Raw genomic sequence first — 21597 nt, forward strand, 5'->3', positions numbered from 1 at the left:
TAACGAGGGTGAAAGCTGCTCCGGCTCCAGCGCTGCTGTGTAACGAGGGTGAAAGCTGCTCCGGCTCCACGGCGCTGCTGTGTAACGAGGGTGAAAGCTGCTCCGGCTCCAACGCTGCTGTGTAACGAGGGTGAAAGCTGCTCCGGCTCCACGGCGCTGCTGTGTAACGAGGGTGAAAGCTGCTCCGGCTCCACGGCGCTGCTGTGTAACAAGGGTGAAAGCTGCTCCGGCTCCACGGCGCTGCTGTGTAACGAGGGTGAAAGCTGCTCTGCCAGACAGGGCTCAATAGGAGGAAATTCATCAAGATGATCTAGATTGTGTAATGAGTTCTCATGACTCAAACACAAACTCCTTCCAGCTTCTTCAATCTGGCTCCACTAGACCACACTACCCCCCATTCCCTCAGCTCAAACCACTAGACCACACTGCTTCCCTCCCAGTCCCTCAGCTCTAACCACTAGACCACACTGCCTCCCTCCCAGTCCCTCAGCACTAACCACTAGACCACACTGCCTCCCTCCCAGTCCCTCAGCACTAACCACTAGACCACACTGCCTCCCTCCCAGTCCCTCAGCGCTAACCACTAGACCACACTGCCTCCCTCCCAGTCCCTCAGCTCTAACCACTAGACCACACTGCCTCCCTCCCAGTCCCTCAGCTCTAACCACTAGACCACACTGCCTCCCTCCCAGTCCCTCAGCTCTAACCACTAGACCACACTGCCTCCCTCCCAGTCCCTCAACGCTAACCACTAGACCATTAGGCAACACATATGAAAAAAACAAAAAACAAATTCTGTCCACTTCCTTACTACTATAAAAGGGAAAAATGATCCTTCTATGGTAAAACACAACTATTTTCCAGAATGCATTGTTGTGCAAGCCTGTGCCCTGCCCTTTCCCTGCTTGTTTGCCAGCTCTCTCAACTCAGAGCGTCTAATAGGAAACATGTGCTATGGCTGTTCTGATACTGCCTGGAATTATATCAGAGAGGCTCACTGGCAGAGATCACCTCCAGGTCACCTTGACAGGCAGCAGAGCAACGGTCTGTCAAACTATCAGCGTCTATCCTTCTAAATAATGCCTCAGCGAATGAGGTCACAGTGGACAGGACAGGCAAGCATTGTCTATGTTTACTGATGGATTTCAGCTGCTTAACAACGTATTTAAGAGTTCAGAAATGTTTCGATTTTTATTGAAACACTGTGATGCACAATGAACGTGACGGGTTGAGTTTATGTTCAGTGTGTTTGTATCTGCCAGTGCTGTGTAGTAGTATTCTAATAGTTTGCGTGGTATTTTGCAGTTTTAACTGTGTTTTTCTCTTGGTTATACTATAAAGAAAATCAAAATAATTAAGACAGTATTGTGGCGTATAGTACTGAGGACTGTGCTGTTCTTGTCTGCAGGACCTGGAGTGGGTACACTGCCCAGAGCTGTCCATGGCACTGCCTGTCAGAAAAACAGCGCCCTGCACCACAGACTGGACTCAGTGGAGAAGGTAACTGGGAGAAGACCCCCCCCCCAATCAGTCAGACACATTACAGGAAGTGTACTGCAGCCATGAACTGCAAAGAAACACCAATCATAATAATAATACAACATGTTCATCTGATTGAACAGCATGCTGGTACGACAGACAGATGTAGGGAGGAAGAGAGAGGGAGGGGAAGGGGAAGAATGAAGGGGATGACAGACAGAGATAGAAGGGAGGAATAAAACAGGGCAAGTGCAAGCCTTTTAACCGCTACGCTAACAAGTTCTAGATTTACAGAGCTTTTTAATTACACTGCACTGCATCACACTATACTGCATTACACTGCACTGCATCACACTACACTGCACGGCATCGCACTACACACTGCACTGCCTGCTGCATGAACCTGGACAATACATAAGGCCACAGTTCAGAGGAAGATCCTGTTTGTCCCTTGCTGTATTTGTAACCTTGTCCCCCGTGTCCCCCATCCCCGGCAGCGTGTGGAGGAGGTGGTGGGACAGTTGGAGACAGAGGTGTCCATCCTTCTGGATGCTATCGAGGCCCCTGAGTGGAGCCCCCTGCTGGAAGCCGAAGGACCTACCATAGACATCCTGGACAACAAGGGTGAGACCTGAATGAGAACTCCCTTATTTGTGACAGCAGACATCTTGTTCAGTAAACATGCTCTAGTGTAACGGATGACCCCAATGAGCTGATCCACTTTGGGCAGAATGCAATTGCGATCTTCAGTGGCACTGTGCTGAACGGAAGCAAGAGGCTCAAACTCTATTCGGTATGCTGCAACTGATCTTCAAATATAACGTACATAGAATGTTTTTTTGTATCATTTTATTATATATTAAAATCATCTTTATAATCAGGAAACTAATCTAGAATGTTAGAAAGGGCTTAACAAAACAAACACAGTAGCTGCAGTTGCAAAAAACGCTGCGCACCGTTTATTTAAATAATCCAAAAATAAAAGGTTTAAACAGAAAACACTGCGCTTTATTTTGTTCTCTTCACAGACCCCATCTGAATAAGCTGTCTGTCCACGGACTGGGGTGCAAGATGAGGAAACAGCACCCCCTGGTGCGAACTGAGAGTAAACACAATGCAGTGCCCAGTATGTATTTAACCCCCACCTCCCCCCTCCCCACTACTCCCAGTATATCTCCCAGTGTTCTGATTGGTATTGCGCAGAGCACGCACAGCTTTTTAAAAATGTTTTTTGGATCTAATCGCTCATGTCATTTTGAATGGTGTGCATAATAAAGATTTTTTATACCTGCGTGTGTCTGGCATTCATCTTATTTTAGATTGTGATGGCACTACAATTAAACACATTACACGCAATGTTTTCTAATCACGTTTCACAACGCTCTTTGAAAGCGTCTCGCTTGAGCCGTAAAACAAGGAGCTGCAAGCGCAGGCCGTCGCGAAGACTTAACAGCGGAAAAAAGAAAGTTAACTTAGCAGCCATCTTGTACACGGCAAAAAAAAACAAAGCGACGCAGCAGTCTTCAGCTTACCAGACTGTTCTATAAGAGACTATTAATACACCGTTTACAAAATCAAATAGCAACAACAGATACGGCATGCGTAGTGTTAATAATGAACGGCACCTCGAATAAGAATCTCTCCCACTGGAACAAACGTGCCGTGCACAAGATGGCGCCGATCCCTGCCCCCTTTTCACGTCTGTTGCGGAGACTATGACGTGACTTTGCTTAACGACAGTGTGAACAGTGGAGGGCAGAGGCGTGAGATCCGTTATCAGATAATACAATTATAACATTATATTTTCAGAAGAGTAATATAAGCGGGGCAATGCGCCGGTGAACACATTAGCTCGAGTTTTATGAAAATCTGGGCGCACTACAGTATTCTCAATTCTTCATCTTTCTCCGGTTCGATTGGTTCTGATACACAGTCAGCACAGCGATGGATAACACACCCGGAGCAGGCGGTTCGGGGTCCAGAGCCGGATTCGGGAGTCTCTTTGGAGGGGGAAGTCCAGAGTACTCACACACGGAGCTAGCCGGGGTGCCGTGTAAGTGGCAGTGGGGAGGGCACGGTGAAGTGAGGGCACACAGTCAGACAGCAGGCAGTTAAACGGGCAGGAATGTGCCGCTCGGTGCTCTTCACTTTCCACTCACTCCTGAGTCAATGCTGCTGCCTTCTCCGAGCAGCGACACCGGGCCACAAAGCAGAGACGATACCCGTTTGTTTACATGGTCCAGGGGTCGTTTTAGCTGCTTTCTGGCACTGTTGTTTTTCTGAACAGTAAAGCAAAGCAGAAATGTAACCCGAGGTTATATTTGAAATGTGTATGTGTGTTATACTGATAACATTCTACAAAAAATGCACAACATGCTTTAAAGAGGTATTTAGAACTACCTTTTAAAAATCGGAAATATCCTATTTAAAAAGAATGCTTGTGTAATGGTCAGAATTTCTTTTAGTTTTGTAAATTTCTCTCTGCAGTGACAGGAATGAGCCCCCTCTCCCCCTACCTCAATGTGGACCCCCGTTACCTGGTGCAGGTAAGGAGACCCCTCCCTCAGTGTCCTTCCTCGACAGCAGCGGCAGTATTGCTAGTATTATTATTATTATTATTTATTATTATTATTATTATTATTATTATTATTATTATATCACAATAAGCTCCTGCTATGTTTTTAAGCTCCAAAATAATTTTTTCCCCAGATAATTCATATTGAAAGAATATTTGTTTACGTTTTGAAAGAACCATGTTCCTCCCTGCACTTTACAGTGTGGCGTTGTGTTTTAAAACTGGCTGGACAGGCAGCACTAAGTAGCTTTGCAAAAAGCCTTCCTTACCATAACTAATTAAGTCATTCGCCTTCACTAGCAGAGTAGAGATATTTTACCATGACCTGTGTGGAAAGAATTCAGGGGGGCCTCAGTCCTGACTTTGAGTCTGTTGAAGACATTGAGAAAGACGTCTGGTAGAAAAGTCTGGCATTGAGTGAGTTCAGTTTCTTGTATATTTCAATAATAAGATTGGTGTTTCAGGACAGCGAGGAGTTCATCCTGCCGACGGGAGCTAATAAGATGCGAGGACGCTTCGAGCTGGCCTTCTTCACCATAGGGGGCTGCTGCATGACGGGTAACCAGGCAGACAAGCAAGCAAACACACACACACAGCACCCACCTTCCTACTGCTTTACCTTCTGACTGTCTCTGTCTGTTTTGGGGGTGGGGAGGGGGGCTCATCACAGATGGGACAGCCGGGTACTCATTGTTATTTTAATTAAGTTTGGGAGGGCGCGAAAGAAGGATTTTAGTATAAAAGCCACTGGGATAATGTTATCAATCTCTCTTTTTTAAAATCTTTCTTCCTCTCCCTGCCCACGCCTCTGCAGGCGCTGCATTCGGAGCTGTGAACGGACTCCGGCTCGGCCTGACAGAGACTCGAGACATGGCCTGGTCCAAACCACGCAACGTGCAGTGAGTATCCCCTCAAAAAGAAACACCACCCCCTACTGTTGGTACTGTGCATTTTACCCCCTGCTCTGTCTGCACGTTTTTTTTTCCAGCAGATGGCAGTCTTGTGTTACTATTTTTATTTTCTCATTCACCGCTGGGGGGAGCCGGAGTGCTTCTGGTTCCATTCCCTCGCCAGCAGATGGTGCTGGTTTGCAGTCCTCGCTACATTTTAATCAGTCATCAGCAGAAACACTCACCACTTTAATTTGCAAGCAAATATTCCGTTATTATTCGGAATACTTCAGTATTCCAAATACGAAAAACATCATGTAAACAGCTTATGCCGAATATGATCGGCAGTATTCCGAATGAGTATTCCGAATACGATAGGTGGAATTGTAAGCTATCTGTTGGATTGTTACTGGAATATTAGGCTATGTAAACACCTTATTCGGAATACTTGCATTTGTCCACAGTTAAATACAGTGCTAGCTTGTTATTTCTCCGTCAGACTTGCACATAACAAAAGTTGTGAAACATTGAAGGCAGTGAATTAGTGCTGAGAACGCTGGGCTGTGTCCTTTACCTACCCCGCGAGAAGTGCACCTCACTGGGGCTGTGTCTCAAGGTGCCCCCCTACCCTAGGAGAAGCGACTTGTATTTTCTGGCCATACTCCTCCTTGGATAGGACAGTCTCTCTTGTGTTGCTCAGGGAGCCGTTGATTTCCATGTCTGAAAAATCCTGCCTGTGTTTGTTCCTCAGGATCCTGAACCTGGTGACACGACAGGGGGCAGCATGGGCCAACACCCTTGGATCGCTGGGTGAGTCTCTGGTCCCACACACCTGTGAGTGTGTGCAGGTCTTTGCAGTGTGTTTTGGGTGATGCCTGTTCTATTTCATACCGTGTGTGTGTGTGTGTGTGTGTGTGTGTGTGTGTGTAGTATGTTATGCTGATTCGTTCTTTTCTGAATGTGGTTGATCAGTCCCTGTATATTCTCTGCAGCTCTGCTGTACAGTGCGTTCGGGGTGATCATTGAGAAGATGCGCGGAGCAGAGGATGATCTCAACACTGTGGCAGCCGGGACACTGACTGGAGTGCTGTACAAATCCACAGGTGGGAGGGGGAGAAGGGTCAGAGAAAGAAATGCTAGGTGAAAGGGAAATCAAACATTTACAGTGGTACAGACTGCGCTGCAGAGACCTTGAAGACTGATGCCGAGTCACATGATGTGTTTGTTTGTAGTAGGTAGTCTTTGCCTTTTCTGCTGATCGCTGGTAACAAGAAGGCAAGTTCAAGGCAGGGTAGCAAGCCCCACTCTTCTCTCCCTATCTCGGAGTCAGTGGCAGGTGTGTTTGCACAGCTGTGTGTGATCTGGACTGCAGTATTTGGGGTCTGGTGTGTTTCAGGCCAGTCAGGGACAGGTTGTACAAACTAACATGATACAGATTTCACCACTGAGGAGAGCGACAGTGTTCACTGCTCAAAGTTTCAAACGTCATTCATAATGAATCGCAGTACAAATGGATCCATGTGCCTTTAGTTGTTTCTTTGTGTGTTTTATGTTTGAAACTTAGTTGAACTGGCATCCCTAGTTCTGTATCTGGCCTGGAGAGCTACAGACTCATGAAACCACTCTCAGCCAATCAAAATGGCACATCTTATTTTGTCATCTCTAATGGCATTAACTATATATTGTTTTTTCTAATTCGCAGTACAAATATATATATATATATATATATATATATATATATATATATATATATAAAAAAAACTAGATTTATTTAAATTTAATATGTTCAGTTGTTCTCTTTACTCAGAGTTCCCCAGTCGGGGAGAGTGGGAGGATTCACAGCACCTGACTGGTATCTGTGGGGGATTTTGATCTGAGAGGAGCAGCGTGACTCCAGGGCAGTGTTTGTTTCGTTTCTAGTGAATGGGAAAGCACCTGCTGCTTGGTTTAGGATGAAGTGCAGTTACAGAAGTGTCCTGTCATAAAGTGAAGATGGGAGTGATGTCTGTCTGTTTCTCTGTGTGTGTGCGCGTGAATCACGAGTGTGTGCCTGGAGGTGATCATTTTACTGTGTCTTTGTTACTGTGTGTGTGCGTGTGTGCCTGTTAGTTAGTGTGTGGCTGTCAGTGGGTCATCTGTGACTTTAAACTCTGTCACGATTAAATGCTTTAGTTTGATTTGAGCTGAGTTAATGGCTCTGCACTTACTCAGTGACTGTTGGCTTTGAGCAGCACAGCAATACAATGTTAAACTGCTTCCTGCCTGCTCATGCCCTCCGTGTGTTTAATCAGAGACTCAGGATAATTATTATACTTCAGTTCAGTGGAATGAATGAAAGCTGCTGTGAACACCTTCATTCCTACTGTGAGGTGTCCTGGGCTCAAGTGTGCAGTCTTTCTGTTCCCCTTATCAGCAGTGTGCAGTGACATGTTTAACTCTCATCTCTCAAGCGAGGGTGACCTTGCCTGTTAAACACATGATCGCTCTCTCACTCCCCTCGTTTTAATTTGAGAGCTGGCATTCTTTTTGGCACTCCTGAGTACAAAGGTCTTATTATACAGGGTTTAGTGTCTTGTGATGAGCTGTCCAAGGTGTTATTGAATTACATTCTCTTCACTCTGCTGTGTCTGGGGGTCTGTCACACAGAGTGCAAGAGAATGAAACACACTGTCAACATGACTAGAGTTACCCATGCTTTGTAAGTCATTATCTTAAAAAAAAGACAAATGCTGATAAGTGTGTGGTTTTAAAGTCTAAAAGTCAGAGAACAAAATCTACACTGTGGGTAAAGTTACGAGTGCATTTCTTCATAGTAGATTCTATTGGGGATGCAACTTTGTTGCTGCTCATTAACTCTGTGTGTGTGTGTGTTTGTCTGTCAGGTGGTCTGCGAGGCATGGCCCGCGGGGGGTTGATGGGTCTGGCACTTACAGGACTCTACTCTCTCTACAACAACTGGGAGCACATGAGGGGCAGCTCCCCCCGCCAGTCCCTCTGATGCTGGAACCCTCTCGCACCCCCCCATCGTGACCGGAATGGATCATTCTCCACATGCATGCCCGTTAACTGGCCAGGGTGTACCATCTCTCACCTCAGAAGAGGGGTGTCTGTGTTCATTCCCATTCCAGCTCTGGACTTTGTGATGACGGTGTAAATATCGGGACACAAGTGCTGCTGCTGCAGTAAACAGACAGAGGAGCTGTAATGGTATGAACGAGGCTTGTGGAGCAGTCTATCTGTGTCACAGCCTCTTCTCCTCCTGTTATCATTCAAAAAGAAACTTATTAAACCTGGACTTTGACTGTTTAAGTGGAGAACTGCCTGTGTTCCAAAAGAATGGTCTAAAAACACATGGTTGTGGCTGTGATTGTGTGTTTTTAGAATCCCCCCCCCCCCCTTTAGTGTTCAGTCACATTTCTGTACCACACTGGCTTGCTTGCGTTGGCCTTCTTTTTATAGAGGAGGAACTGTATCTAACTGTGAAACAGACACGACTCCCCCGGTAGGAAACAAAATAAACTTTTTTTTTTCTGTGTTTTAATTCATTTCAGAATTGGTCTACTGAAACCTACTATGTGGTGTTTAGCAGGACTCTGCATTGACTCCCATATAGTGTGGAGTGCCTGTGAAAATATCTAGGGCTGAAGTGTAGCACCCTCACAACGTCCTCTATTGCTGAAATGAACTGGAGAATAGGGGGGAGTCTGTGTCAAAGTGCTGTGTGTTAACTCAAGATTGGACTGATCTCTGCTGCCATAACCGCTAGCTCTTGCAAAAATAAACAACATTACCAGCATTCTTCAAAATAGCTGTATTTTATAAGATCTGAGATTGAGGTTGTTTTTATTTTTTCTCAAGAAACAGACAAGAAAAGCATGCAGGTATTGATTCAGTTCAGTGTTTTATTAAGTTTAATATATATGCCTAGGTCACAGCTGTTAAAACATGAATATACAATATTATGTATAAGGTTTTATTCTATATAGGATGATAAAGGACATGTATCATCATGATGAGCCCCCTTTTATGGGATAGCAGGTTTTAGAGGAAAGGAGGAGTTGGCAGCTCAACACTTCGCTGCTCGCTTTACACCAATAAAGAAACATGGAGTAAGGAGGGATTTACCCCTCAAAAATAAAAAAATTAAGGCAAAAATGCTGCTCCTACACCTCAATGAACAGATTTACCTGTTAGAAGAAGACCAGAAGTATCCATTCATCTAAAACTGACTGCAGCAAAGTGTTGAGCTGTAGCGACTTTACACTGGGTACTGCAGATCTTGTTCTCACCACAAAGTGTGTGGGTCACAGCAGGGAGAATGACTAGACTGTTTAAACACAACAGGACAAAGATTACACAGAATACCCATCTGCTGGGTAGATTAGCACCATATACTGTGGCAACAGATAATACTGAAACAAAACGCTTCAGTGAATTAAACTGGGAAAACACACCAGTGGTCACAATTTCAACATTGCATTGTATCGGCAAGTTATAATAATCCTTGACCGTGAGGGAGCTCGTCAATCAGGTTCTTAATCAGGAGAGCAGTAATCCCCCTACAGTATGCACCTGCAGAGAGCTGCTCTCTGGAGGTTTGCTATGCCAAACGTCCACAACACAGCATCCGAAACACTCATTTAAAATGGTCTTCTTACTCAAAGACATGTTGTTCCTCATTTCATTAATGCACCGATATGCTTGCAGATGGCTTTACCTGCAAGGTAACCGACCTGCTTTCCATGGTCAGTTATACAGCAGTCTTGCCACATGGGATATCAGTGCAGTTAGACTGGTCCACTCTGTGATTGCAAAGAGAACAGTGAATGCATGCCAGTTTCACAGCCCTACTGAACCAACAACCACAGCAGCAGTCTGATGGCATCAGCTGGAAATTCAACCAGAATTAAAAGCAAAATTAAAAAGTCACAGCATCAACCTGAAACAAGTCTGACTTCTTACAAATTAAAAAGAAAAACTGAAAATGATTTTATGTATAAAAAATATCCTATTACAGCCTAGTCCCAAATCTCAAGAGGGTCATTCCAGTACTATAGGCCCTAAAACAATATTTTGTTTTTTTGTTTTAGAGCCCACGGTGGCTGTTAATTATAATCATCTGTGGTACCAGAGAAAAGACAAAAGCACAGTTTACACCACAAAACCTGGACTGGACTTACTCCTTTGTGTACAAGCTGGGGCTGGCTGCCCTTCGGTTTCATTGAGTTGTGGTTCTCAACCCCACTCCTCCCAAATGGTCTTTCCTCAATTTTTGTTCCAACCAGTTTCTAATTAAAACCGATCTAGCAGCCTGGTGTACACATTTATAGCCTGATGACTTAGATTCTCAGGTCTGCATGTTTTCCAGTCCACATACTAGAAGTTTGTCATAGATAAATAAGACAGAGGCCTACATTCCCACTGTGGGCAAATTAACCCCTCCACATTACATGTGCAATTTGTCCACAGCGACAAGATAGGACGCACTCACAACATTCAGTTTACGGTTGAAACAAAGCCCTGGGTTGGAGGTGATACTGCAAGACTGGAGTCAAACACCACTGTGCTCCCCTTCTGGTTAAATCCCCCACCCCCCCTTTGTTATCTGGACTTGGACCCTTGGTTTGGGAACGCAATGCAGCAGGGTCGTTCCTATTCCTCCTGCCCAGAGAGACAGACAGATACAGAGAGGAGGAGGAGGAAAAAGACAAGTTCGACAGAGAAGGAGAAGGCCATAAATAAAAGTGTGCGTCGAGCAGCGACCGAATGGCTCTTGATTAGGAGGTGGCACGCACAGATCTCCCCAAATCTTGGCAGAATGGTTTTCTGGGGCACCTCACATCTGCAGTGCAACACAGAGGAACAGTCAGTCTGACATTTTATTTTCAAAAGTTTAAAAAACTACTTTTTCAGTTTATATTAAAAAAAACAAAAAAACAACCTACAAACACAAAGTTCAAGTGAATCAGAACTAATCAAACAGGGTTTTTTACTGATTGAGTTATTTTTATGTTAAAGTTATCTCCACTCACTGCAAACAGTTTGAAGCCTAACTATATAAACCATTCAAAGCTAAGCAGCACGTTACTTTCTCATGTTCAGATGAAGCTGCAGCTTGATTCTGTATTTCAGACTGCCACTGAAGGACCAGTGTACCCCCTCACCTGTATAGGTGTGCTGTACAGCCACTGCTCTTTGTCCACGTTGAGTTTCATGCAGGCAAACAGGTCGCAGACCGAAGGCAGTCCATATCGCTCCTGAAATCAAACACAGATGGCACTGTTACTAGCAGAGAAACAGGATGAACTTCAAAACAGAAGCACAAACTTAAAAAGCACACAACTAAACAAGTTAATTAAGGGGCTAGATAGCAGCCGGCAAAATCAAGCTTTCAGCTCTGGAGGACTGAGTTTCCCAGAAGTCACAAGTAAGAAAATGTTGGGGGGGGGGGGGGGGGGGGGTTTGCATCTTATATATCACTGTAATTCACAAAAAAAAAAAAAAAAAACACCACAAAGTATTAACCCTTAGCGTTCCATTTATTCAGCGCTTGTCAGGTCCAATTTATTTTCACATGCTTGTTTATTTTACATGCGCCGTTTAAATTTCTTTTCAGAGGAAAACAGGTTTAAAAGGCATTGAATCACAAAAGGACACTCAGTACTGTATCTCCAGCCAAGTCCCACCCTTTGTTCACTGTATTTCACATACCTCTTTATAGAGGTGCATACTGATAAATCCTCTCCTGCTCACTCGTTTTATCACCACACTCCTCAATAATGCAATCCAAGTCATTATATTACTATTATAACATCTCAAAAAGCTCTGCAAATGTCTAATATTCTTTGAGTGCTGGATGCAGAAGCAGCTATCTCCTTTGTTTATGTCCGTATTATCTCTCTGGTGCGTGGGGCTATCAGATACGCCCCCTTTTTTTTTCCGGCTTCAGTCGGTTCCTATCGGTCTCACTCGGCCATTGACAGGTTTTCTTGGCTTTTTCCGGAGAATGACCATAGACCTGTGCTTTACGTCTTTTTGATGATGTCGGACAGGGTTTGACATCGGACTGGAAAGGGAAAATTGTAATGTCGGACCTGGTCCGATATAGGACCGCAAAGGGTTAAGGACTGGCCCAGGACTGAATGGCAGGCGGACACAACGATGTGCGCTCTCTTTTTCTTTCTTTCTCTCACTCACTCTCTCTTGCAGAGCTGTGTCAGTCTCTGTGAACCTGCTTGCAATTCTCCCTCACCTGATTCATTAAAAGCACAAAAATAAACACACAAACTAAATAACTAATTTAAGACAGACAGTCAGACTCAAAGATGGACAAACTGTGCACTCACATGAGCTCTCTTACGGAGCAGCCACTTGTCCTCCTCCGGAGCTGCTGTGTCAGAGTGGCTGTGCTTCTCAGGCTGGGGCTGGGAGAGGGAGTGTGACTGGGGTAGGACCCAACTCTCTGGATGCAGGGGTGTGTGGAAGGGGCTCTGCTCTACGGGGAGGGTAGACTGGGGCTGGGAGAGGTGCTGTACCCAGCACTGGGAGCTCAGGGGGCTGTGGAAGGGGCTCTTGGACTCCAAGCTCTGCTCCTCTCGACTGGCTTTCTCCTGGCCCTGTGCGGAGGGGCAGACCCAGATAGAGAGAGGGGAGGAAGGGAAGGGAGCCTCCTTCCTGCTGGGGTGTAGCCAGCTGTCCAGCAGGGCCCCCACACGGTTGGGTCTGCCCCCGTTTTTGTCAGCAGCGGCAGGCACCCCGTTCTTATCTCGCCCCTCCTGCTTGAGCAGCCAGGACCGCAGAGCCTCCTTGCTGCAGTTCTCCTCGCACACACACTCCGAGAAGCTCTTGCACGGCTCGTTGGCCTTGCACACCTGCTCCACTCTGATTGGAGGAGGAGCCTGCTGCTGCTGCTGCAGGAGCCAGGCCTCGCCAGCTGAGCCCAGAGTGGGAGAGGAGGGGCTCTGCTTCAGACACTTGAGGTTCCCAAGGTTCTCGATCTCGATTGCTACGGTCTTGGTGACGCAGCAGGAGCCACACCCCCCTTCAGTCTTGGGCAGCCAATCACTGGAGGAGAAGGTCTCGTGGAAAGGTCTGAAGAGGTCGCTGATGAGCGTGTATTGGTTCTTCTTGCTGCCGTTCTCAGTTTCTCTAGTGGGGGTGCTGCTGCTGGGTGTGCAGTTTCCCATGTCTCCTGCAGTGGGGGTGATGAGCCAGTCACTCAGGTCCACACTGTTGCTGCAGCTGCTCCCCTCTCCCTCCTCCTCTCCCTCTTCGCTGTAATTCAGCTCTGACTCTTCTATCTTCTCTATGGACAGTGCAGAGCTGCTGCTGCTGACATCACTCAGGGTGCGGTTCCTAAGGGGTGCTCTGTCCGGCAGCAGCCAGGCCTCCAGGTCACAGAGCTGGCCCCAGGCTGCCTCTAAATCGAAGTGGGCCAAAGGTGGGGGAACCTGGGGGAAGTCAGTCAGGGACAGTAAAACAATTTAGATACTCTTAATAACTTGTATAAAGAATGTCCTTACCAAGTTTGCTTACAACTAGACAATCCCCACTATTCCCACCAATCACCCCCCCCCCCTGTCTACAGTTTCACACATTCCCCCTCCCTCTGCATTATTTCCCCAGCTCACCTGACCCCTCTCCCCCTCTCTCAGCAGCCAGTCCTGGGGGTCAGTGCTTGACTGGTAACCAGCAGGGCACACTGTCACAGGACGGCTCCCCAGCAGCCAATCTGCAAGCGGCTCGGCTCTCTGCAGGACATAGATAGGAGAGGGAGCACTGCTGTGAGGATCTACACCAAGAGAGTGTGTGTGTGTGAGAGAGTGCTGTGATGCTGTAAACCATGTCTGTGTGTTTGTGTGTTTGCAAGGCTGGTACTGCTCTGACGATGTAAACAGAACAGTGTTATTACCTCGCTCTGCTGCTGTGGGGCCAAAGGGCAGTTCTGCAGAAGCCAGGCATTCAGGAAAGGTCTGGAACTCTTTGGAGGACTGTGAGCCTCTGGCAGGCACTCCATCTCCTGAAGCCACAAAATATAAAACAGGGTTCAGAAGCACAGAAGACACACTGCTACAGGCTACATGTCCTACATCCCTACACAGAGTTCGGCTGAACAAAAACTATAAACTAGATTACAATACAAAAATAAGTTTGGAGGAGTTGTTTCATCTTTCTGTGTTTAATAAATGTAAACACAGAAATACATGTTCTCATGGGAACCATGCTTACCAAGACCACACACAATCACAAGCAGAGGGCATTATCAGGGATCAGGGGAGTGCTTCTGACAAAAGACTTACAATAAACAAAGACTTCTTGTTGGAATGTAGGTAGATCTTAACTTTTTTCTAAGTCACTAGATTCAGAGGGAGAGGTTGACAGTGTGGGTGAGTGTTAGTTGAGGTAATATTCTCAATAATCATCTAAATAATGTTAACGTGGTTCTCCAACTATATGGAAGAATGACATGTGACATACGCATGTACATACATAAGACTGCCTCCACTATATCCCCTTAGCAGAGGATTTCATAGTTGGTATAAATACATACTCTCCCTGTCTTATTTAATCTGTCTTAAGAAAATATTCCATCATTAAAGGATCATTTTATGTTACTATGCATCACACAAGTAGCCCCGACAGGACTATCACATGTATGGAGATGCATGTCGCATCTCGACCTGCACATTGTGATGTGCACCGTGTCACCACTTGGGCCATCCTGGTTCAGTGCGTCGTACCTCAGTGGCGATGGTCCCGAAGGAGGTGATGGCCTGGCGCAGGGAGCGGGAGTCAGCCTGGAAACTCATCTCAGGGGTCTCCTCGGGGTTCAGGCTCAGACTGGACAATCTGTGGAGGGAGACAGGGGCTATCACTCTGCAGGCCTTTCAGTGACTCTCATTAACTGCAGGTTTACTGTGCTAAACTCCACTGGCTGCATTAAGAGCTTCATTTAACTTTATATAAAAAAAAAAAAAAAAAAAAAAAAAAAAAAAAACTAAAAAACATTATTATGCCTTTTTCCAATGTTTGGTCTTTGTAAGAACCACACAGAGAGAGCCAGCCAGAGCCAGCAAGCAAGCAACACTTACTTCTCCAGGCAGCTGGTGATCTGGTTGGCCAGGCTGTTGCTGTTGCTGTTAGAACTCTCCAGCTGCTGAACCACAATGTTGAACTGACCCAGGAGCTGAAACAGACAGAGACAGAGGACAATTAGATATTTACTGAAACAGAGACACAGTGGACAGTCTGATCTCAACAGACAGATGCAACTAAAGTACAGTATGGATCAGTACAGGGCTCACCCAGTGGAGCAGCTCTAGCTGTACAGTACAGTATAGATCAGATTAGTGAGACTCTCTTACCCAGTGGAGCTTCTCTAGCTGTACAGTGTAGATCAGTTTATTGAGACTCACTCACCCTGTGGAGCTGCTGTAGCTGCTGCTGCAGGGACTCCTCTTTGAGGTGCTGGATAATCTCAATTTGCTCGAGCAGCCAGACCTCACGAGAGCGCAGGAACTCCAGGTGCCTGCTGATACAGCTGTGGAGCTGGGACTTCACCTGCACATAGGGAAATAATGCACCGTCAATATACGGCTGGGAGTCAAAACATAAAGCTCCACTCACTCCCTCACCCCCCAACACACACACATACACAAACACCAATCAAAGCTGTGCCTCCAGGTGCTTTATCATTCACCAGAAACAAAACAGAAACACGCTACCCAGAAGTAATGTTGCTCCTCTCAGATCAAAATCCCCCACAGATCCCAGTGAGGTGCTGGGATTCCTCCCGCTCTGCCCGACAGGAGAACCCCGAGCAAAGAGAACACTCTGAGAGTTTGTATGTGCCTCGGTCTCCAAACATGCTTACAATATTTCAAACCATAAGAGACAGGGTCAACTAGACATATTAAATGACTTAAATTAGACACACACACACACACACACACACACACACACACACACAGCTGAGCCTTCACCTACCAACAGTGCTGTATGCAGCTGTTTGCAGAGCCAGTATTGAATGAAGTTTGCAGCCTCGTAACAGAAAGCAGTCTCCTGTGATAGATATTCCTCTGTTTGCAGTGCTGTGTCTGACTGCTCACTATGAGCTGGTACATAAAAAGGGCCAGAGCCACACCTCCAGACAGATAACTGGCTCAGCTCAGCCCCTACCCCTCCTTACTGATGGGGGGGATTACCAACATGGATTTTTCCAGGCCACAGGACCCCCCCTCTCCTGTTCAGGGATGTTTGTGATTACACGAACACACACAGAAGGCAGAGGGATGTTTCTCAGATTACTAACAAACCCTCATCTTCACTGAGGAAACACTCCTTTCACACAGAGCTCAGGCAGGGATAAACTGGGATTAACTCACACAAAAACACCACAGCCAAAACCCACTACAACAACTTATTGAGCCTGACCATAAAGTGGCTATCCACAAAATGACTGAGCTTGTACTGAGCAGGGCAAGGGCTCAGGCTCAGTGTGTTTACACATGCACAGACAGACCCCTCTCAATACTGCACTATCCTCCCAGAAACAGATTTCCAACCACATTTCTATGCATCAGAGTTTTTATATACAACAGACTGTTATTGTGTGTGCGTATTCATTACCTTCAGGTTTTAAAAAAATCCCCAAAAAACACACTTTAAAAATGAAAACCCCAATCCCCCCCCCTCCCTCCTCACACACAAAGCTGTTTACCCCATCACGTGGGGCTGCATGAGTTTTATCTTGATATTTTTATGCAATCTCGTTTCCTGGGAGTTCACATACACACCCTTTACCCTGGAACCCATCCCTCACCTCTCTGGCATTGTCGCGCAGCTGTAGCTCCGCCCTGGTCACCTCCGCGATGGCTGTCTCCAGCTGGGAGCGTGCCAGCAGGCACTGCCTCAGGGTGTTCTTCTCACACTCATCTACAGGGGGCGCCATTCTGTAACTGCAGGGACAAACACAGACAGCAGTCAGAGTCATGAACGACACAGACCAACGTACACCCACCTGCACACAAAAAATAAGCGCTTTGAGAATAGAGAGCAGAGGCCAGTATTTCATCAAGACCCCACTCTTTCACACAGAAACAGAAGACAGGGAGTCACTCACATGCTTGCAGAGTATAGTCAAGTGGAAGGGCAGCACTGCTGTTACTCACAACAGGAAGCTTTTATCTTAGTATTCCTTAAGTTTCATTGAGGCTATTCTAGAATCAGAATAACCCACCATTCTGGCCAGTTACTACCTGTGTAGTTGGTTAGCGTAATTCTACATTTGCATTAAAACAATATTTTCTAACACTGAGACAATCAACATATTTTTTATCATGAATCACTTTGATTGCATGTACTGTAAACATGTTTACACATGCAGGCTTGAGACTCACCTTGTCAACTTTCTCAGGTCTACTAAATTTACCTTTTAAAAAGTATGTATTTATTTTTAAATTTTTAAATTTATAAAAAAAAAATTCCTATTAACGATCTGTGTTTTCACACCAATAGTTCAGCTCATCAATGAAGCAGGTGATCACCCAGTTGATGTGTGAAAGCAGAACATTCAAACCACATTCAAAGATATTCCAAACAAGAAGGGTCACTGGTATTCTTACTACTTATTTCTGGAAACAAAAGTGCTTGTAAGGTTTCCTAAAAATACCCCATGTGTCATCACCTCACCACACCAGCCCGGTCCCTTCTGGATTTAAAGAAGGTTAATAATGAAATACTGTTTTCATAGTACTCTGTGGTTGGTTACATGCACCTCCCAATTAAATGACCATGATTTCCTGTGATTTCAGCTCAAACTGGTCTTTGTTCCAGTACTTTGCAGAGCGGGAGGAGATAATGACACCCTCCTAGAGTTCAGTGGCTCTGTCATCACCGGTGGTGAAGAGGACAGGATCAGGCTCTTTTGTAGCACTGTGGCTTCACTGGTGAAAATAAACCTGTGATTATGGATAGCAGCCCTCAGCTAAAAATCTGCAAACACATCACTGTTTCTACACAGGGAATAACAAGGGCTGGATTAGCATGAACCACGGACTCACCTGTGTGAGTCAAGTTCTGCTGTTCAAAACACATTAACTTGCTGTTCTCCAATTATGAGCAAACTATGATCTCACAGCTCACACAAAACCATACACACACGGAAATATTGTCTAAAATACTTCCATTGCAGGGACTTTTTTTAGATTTTACTTGATTGAATCGGTCATTACGTGTGGATTTAAAGATAAAAAAAAAACATTACTACAGCAAAGACTGTTGTCTGACCCGAATCTTAACTCTTCATCAGCTACCAAGAAACTGGCTTCTTGTCCAAGTTATTAACTGATAAACAACCAGGTAGCATTTCTAGTAATTCAATTGACTAGTAATCATTCCATCTTGTAAATCTACTGGGGTGACAGGCAGCTGCTATTAGCACAGGGTTAAACTGCTTTCCAGCAGGCACAGCTCACAGCCAGCCTCAGACACTTCAGATAGGCACTGGGGTTATCATATTCTGTGCTATGCTCTGCACACCTACAAGCACCTTACTTGGTTGCTTTTTGGTTTTGTAATATTATTACCAGAATTAGTTTAAGAAAAGAAACCATGCATGGTTATTTCTAACTGTCTAGTTGGGAGTCCTTGTTCAAACAATGGAGACCCTTTTAGTGGGGATGGTCAGCAAACTATACTCCTAGTCTCTTAGTTTAAAAACCGATAAACTCTCAACTTTGTTAAAGTATTTTCACCTTTCAGGTACTGTACATTTATTGTGCATTGACTGAGACTGTCTTGAGTTTTTAGACATTTTGTTTCAACATTTTTGTGCTGCTGCTCCCTTGCCTGGTAAACATAAAACCGTAATTAAAAACAAAACACACAAGGTTTCAGAGTTTAATTGTTGTGCCCAAATAATGACTGACCCTCCAATCTCCAGAAAACCGATTGAGGACATTTACCGACCCCCTTCGCCATAAATAAACAGACCAATACACGGAGGAGGAGTTGTGAAATACCTGGGGTGCACAGTAAGTAAAACGTGGGGCTCGCAGGATGTTCCAGATACCTCCGTGTCTAAATGGGACTTGTATTTCCATCCCTGCAGTGTATATTTCAAGTGCGCTTTGCAGCGAGAGTATTTTAGGGAAGGGGGAACCCAAGGAGGAGTAACTTAAGAGAAACAGTTCTGTTCCATCTCATCCAAACTGACACAGAAAAGCTGAAGACTTTTCATACAGTAAGTTTCTAGCTCCTGTCCACACACTGGGCGATTTGTGTTAGATGCTGCACCAGCAAGGGAAACGTCCAGGCAGGAGAGAAAAATCAGTAGCAGGAAGAGAAGTTTTAAAAATCGACAATAAAATGCCTCAAGAAAAACAGGTACTAACTTTTTAGTCCTAAATCAGCTATGATGTTTATTTTAACAATAACTATATATATTCTGCTCTGTTTAGCGATGCTGTTGAGACATGTACAAAATGTATTCGTCTTTTCCTGTTTGTATTATTATTTTCAAAACATATTACCAAGTCTGGTAATAGCCCCTGTAGGGTATTCACAGCTATCTTGAAAACGCCTTCTCCAGCTCCTTATCTCCACCCATCTGAACCCTGTGACAAACGCCCCTTTATCATCCAGCACCTCACACTAACACTGCAATACACTTCCATATACAGCGCCTTCCACATGCCAAGCACCACACAAGTGCTTTAGTCCCTCACTCACAGGCTACACTTCAAGTTCCGATCTGCAGAAACTCTCGCAGCAAATCCACAGATTGTAATATAGTGTGCATCACCCCAATAAAGCATGAATGCATATTAACACGTCATAACTTTTCAATTATTGTACTGACAACACTAGTTATATGCATTTCAGAGCATTTTAAGAGGCAGTCATCTGTGCGGGAAAAAACGAAATATTGTACGCGATTCTGCTATCTAACATACAGACAATACGGTAGCTGTTAAATAATTAATAATAACGTACTAGAATAAAACAGACGTTTCAGTTCAACATTTAAAACAGACTTAGTAAATAAAGTGTAACAACAACACACATCACGACCGCACTTCCCCCTGCAGAGTCTGCATAGCATGCGGACGCCGGGTTTCTTTTTGTGAAGCGGCACACACACATATAACACATTAACACGGTTCACAGCTTTGCGACAGTACCAGTTTTCTTGTTATATATTTCCCGTACCTTATTTCCAGTAGGACAGGTCTCTCTTAAGGCACAGATAAACGCGGCACTGTGTCCTGGTTTGTGTCAGTGTCTCTGCCGCACTGTTCCCTCCTCTCTATCTCGGAATATTCTGACGTCATTACCTACGTCCCGGTCCGCCACAAGCAGCTGTGCGTTCTGCACGTACACACCGGTGAAAGGGGGCTGCGAAGGGGGTCTGCGCGCAGCGGTACCAAATACTACACAACCATAAACACATGAACAACCGCTATTAGGAATTGAAACTGCATCACAGAATACGGAACTTACAGAAAAAACAACTTGAGCCCAGAAACAGCTCAGTTCAGCACATGCCACTGGACTATATAAGGCACTAGTTTCCAGAAACGCTGGGTTTCATTTTGAAGTGAAAACGAGAACGATTTCCTCGACACTGACTCCTCCTTTCAAACACTCGCAGATGCCATGAATGTTTGTGGCTAAGAAAAGGCAAGGGTAGAATCCGAGATACGAACTTGTCTGCTGTATTGAGATTAGACAGCCACTTTAATACAGGGAAACTGGTTTGAAAAGATTCAGGTAACAACGTGTGTGGCTGTAATGTGAAACAAACAGTATAATGGGCTATTATACTGTATTATAAAGAAAGAGTCTATATCTCAGATAGGAATGCAGCACAATGGTTTGTTTAACTGGTTAATGGCCATTACAAAGCTTGATAAAGAGAATCCTAAAATACAGCAGTGTACAAAATGGTCTGCGTTACTTATATTGCAAAAGCTTAAAACAATTTGGCAGTGAAATGTCATTTTTTTATTTGTCAGCTCCAGTAATGAAACTTGATGGGAAGAATCATAGAATACAGCCAAGTCAAATGACCTCAGTATAGCAGTCTTAAATAATTGGTGATTCCAAATTTAAAAAAAAAACAAAAACAAAAAAAAACAGCAGCCTCAGTAGATCTGAGTTCAGTGTAAATGCCCCCCCCCGCCTACATGATGAGTTCCTTGAAACAGAACCTCAGCCTGTCCCTGAGTTACACAAGGCACTACTCCTCTCTGAATGGTGGAGCTCTGGAAAGGCTGTGCAGCCAGGTGCTTGCTGCTGCGTCACTTCACTGCCCTTCATCTAACCCTCTTCCATAGAAGAGCTCTTCCGGCTGTTACAGCACATTGAAGGGGAGGCCGACAATACAGTACAATACAATACAATTCAGCTCTGCGTCATGAGTACCTGTTATACTGGCAGCACACACTCCTCTCTGGCATTTTTCTCATCAGTCACTGACAGACGAGAGGAAGCAATGGAATAAAGATCACACCTGTTTGTAAAATCTGGCTTTCACGAGCTAGACCTGTCTGTCAGTCTATCCACTGGATATTTCCATCGGCGCCACAAACCCAATCTCACTGCATTCCCTATATAAAACTGGATCTGCCTGCCTGCCTAACAGATTGTTAT

The 21597-nt window shown here is 45.1% G+C and overlaps 2 protein-coding genes across 3 annotated transcripts; one reads left to right on the forward strand and one right to left on the reverse strand.

The window, feature by feature from the left end:
• Nucleotides 1-2873: 2873 nt before the first annotated feature.
• On the forward strand, nucleotides 2874-8482 carry LOC121326228 (mitochondrial import inner membrane translocase subunit Tim23-like). Of its 2 annotated transcripts, XM_041269454.1 has the most exons (7): nucleotides 2928-3532; nucleotides 3967-4025; nucleotides 4519-4612; nucleotides 4869-4953; nucleotides 5696-5754; nucleotides 5937-6047; nucleotides 7827-8482. In XM_041269454.1, the coding sequence occupies exons 1-7, from the start codon at nucleotides 3424-3426 to the stop codon at nucleotides 7940-7942; spliced, it is 633 nt and encodes a 210-aa protein (XP_041125388.1). In that variant the 5' UTR covers nucleotides 2928-3423; the 3' UTR covers nucleotides 7943-8482. The 2 variants fall into 2 exon arrangements, with proteins under 2 accessions (XP_041125389.1, XP_041125388.1); XM_041269455.1 differs by lacking the exon at nucleotides 5937-6047 and having other exon boundaries at nucleotides 2874-3532.
• Nucleotides 8483-10127: 1645 nt separating this feature from the next.
• On the reverse strand, nucleotides 10128-20255 carry LOC121326225 (nuclear receptor coactivator 4-like). The gene is made up of 10 exons (XM_041269452.1): nucleotides 20155-20255; nucleotides 16766-16901; nucleotides 15364-15504; nucleotides 15036-15130; nucleotides 14685-14793; nucleotides 13856-13963; nucleotides 13575-13694; nucleotides 12291-13394; nucleotides 11109-11201; nucleotides 10128-10786 (listed from the first exon to the last, which is right to left on the reverse strand). Exons 2-10 carry the CDS (start codon nucleotides 16892-16894, stop codon nucleotides 10781-10783), a joined length of 1905 nt encoding a protein of 634 aa, XP_041125386.1. The 5' UTR covers nucleotides 16895-16901; nucleotides 20155-20255; the 3' UTR covers nucleotides 10128-10780.
• Nucleotides 20256-21597: the final 1342 nt, after the last annotated feature.

This window comes from Polyodon spathula, chromosome 13 (assembly GCF_017654505.1).
Source record: "Polyodon spathula isolate WHYD16114869_AA chromosome 13, ASM1765450v1, whole genome shotgun sequence".
NCBI lineage: Eukaryota > Metazoa > Chordata > Actinopteri > Acipenseriformes > Polyodontidae > Polyodon > Polyodon spathula.

Excerpts from the sequence above, each read along its gene's own strand:
- LOC121326228 (XM_041269454.1), top strand. The coding sequence starts at position 3,424 with ATGGATAACACACCCGGAGCAGGCGGTTCGGGGTCCAGAGCCGGATTC. Across the intron at positions 4,026-4,518 it reads ACCCCCGTTACCTGGTGCAG|GACAGCGAGGAGTTCATCCT; the intron begins GTAAGGAGACCC and ends TTGGTGTTTCAG. Across the intron at positions 6,048-7,826 it reads AGTGCTGTACAAATCCACAG|GTGGTCTGCGAGGCATGGCC; the intron begins GTGGGAGGGGGA and ends TTTGTCTGTCAG.
- LOC121326225 (XM_041269452.1), bottom strand. The coding sequence starts at position 16,894 with ATGGCGCCCCCTGTAGATGAGTGTGAGAAGAACACCCTGAGGCAGTGC. Across the intron at positions 13,964-14,684 it reads TCGGGACCATCGCCACTGAG|GAGATGGAGTGCCTGCCAGA; the intron begins GTACGACGCACT and ends TTGTGGCTTCAG. Across the intron at positions 11,202-12,290 it reads TGCTCCGTAAGAGAGCTCAT|GAGCGATATGGACTGCCTTC; the intron begins GTGAGTGCACAG and ends GTTTGATTTCAG.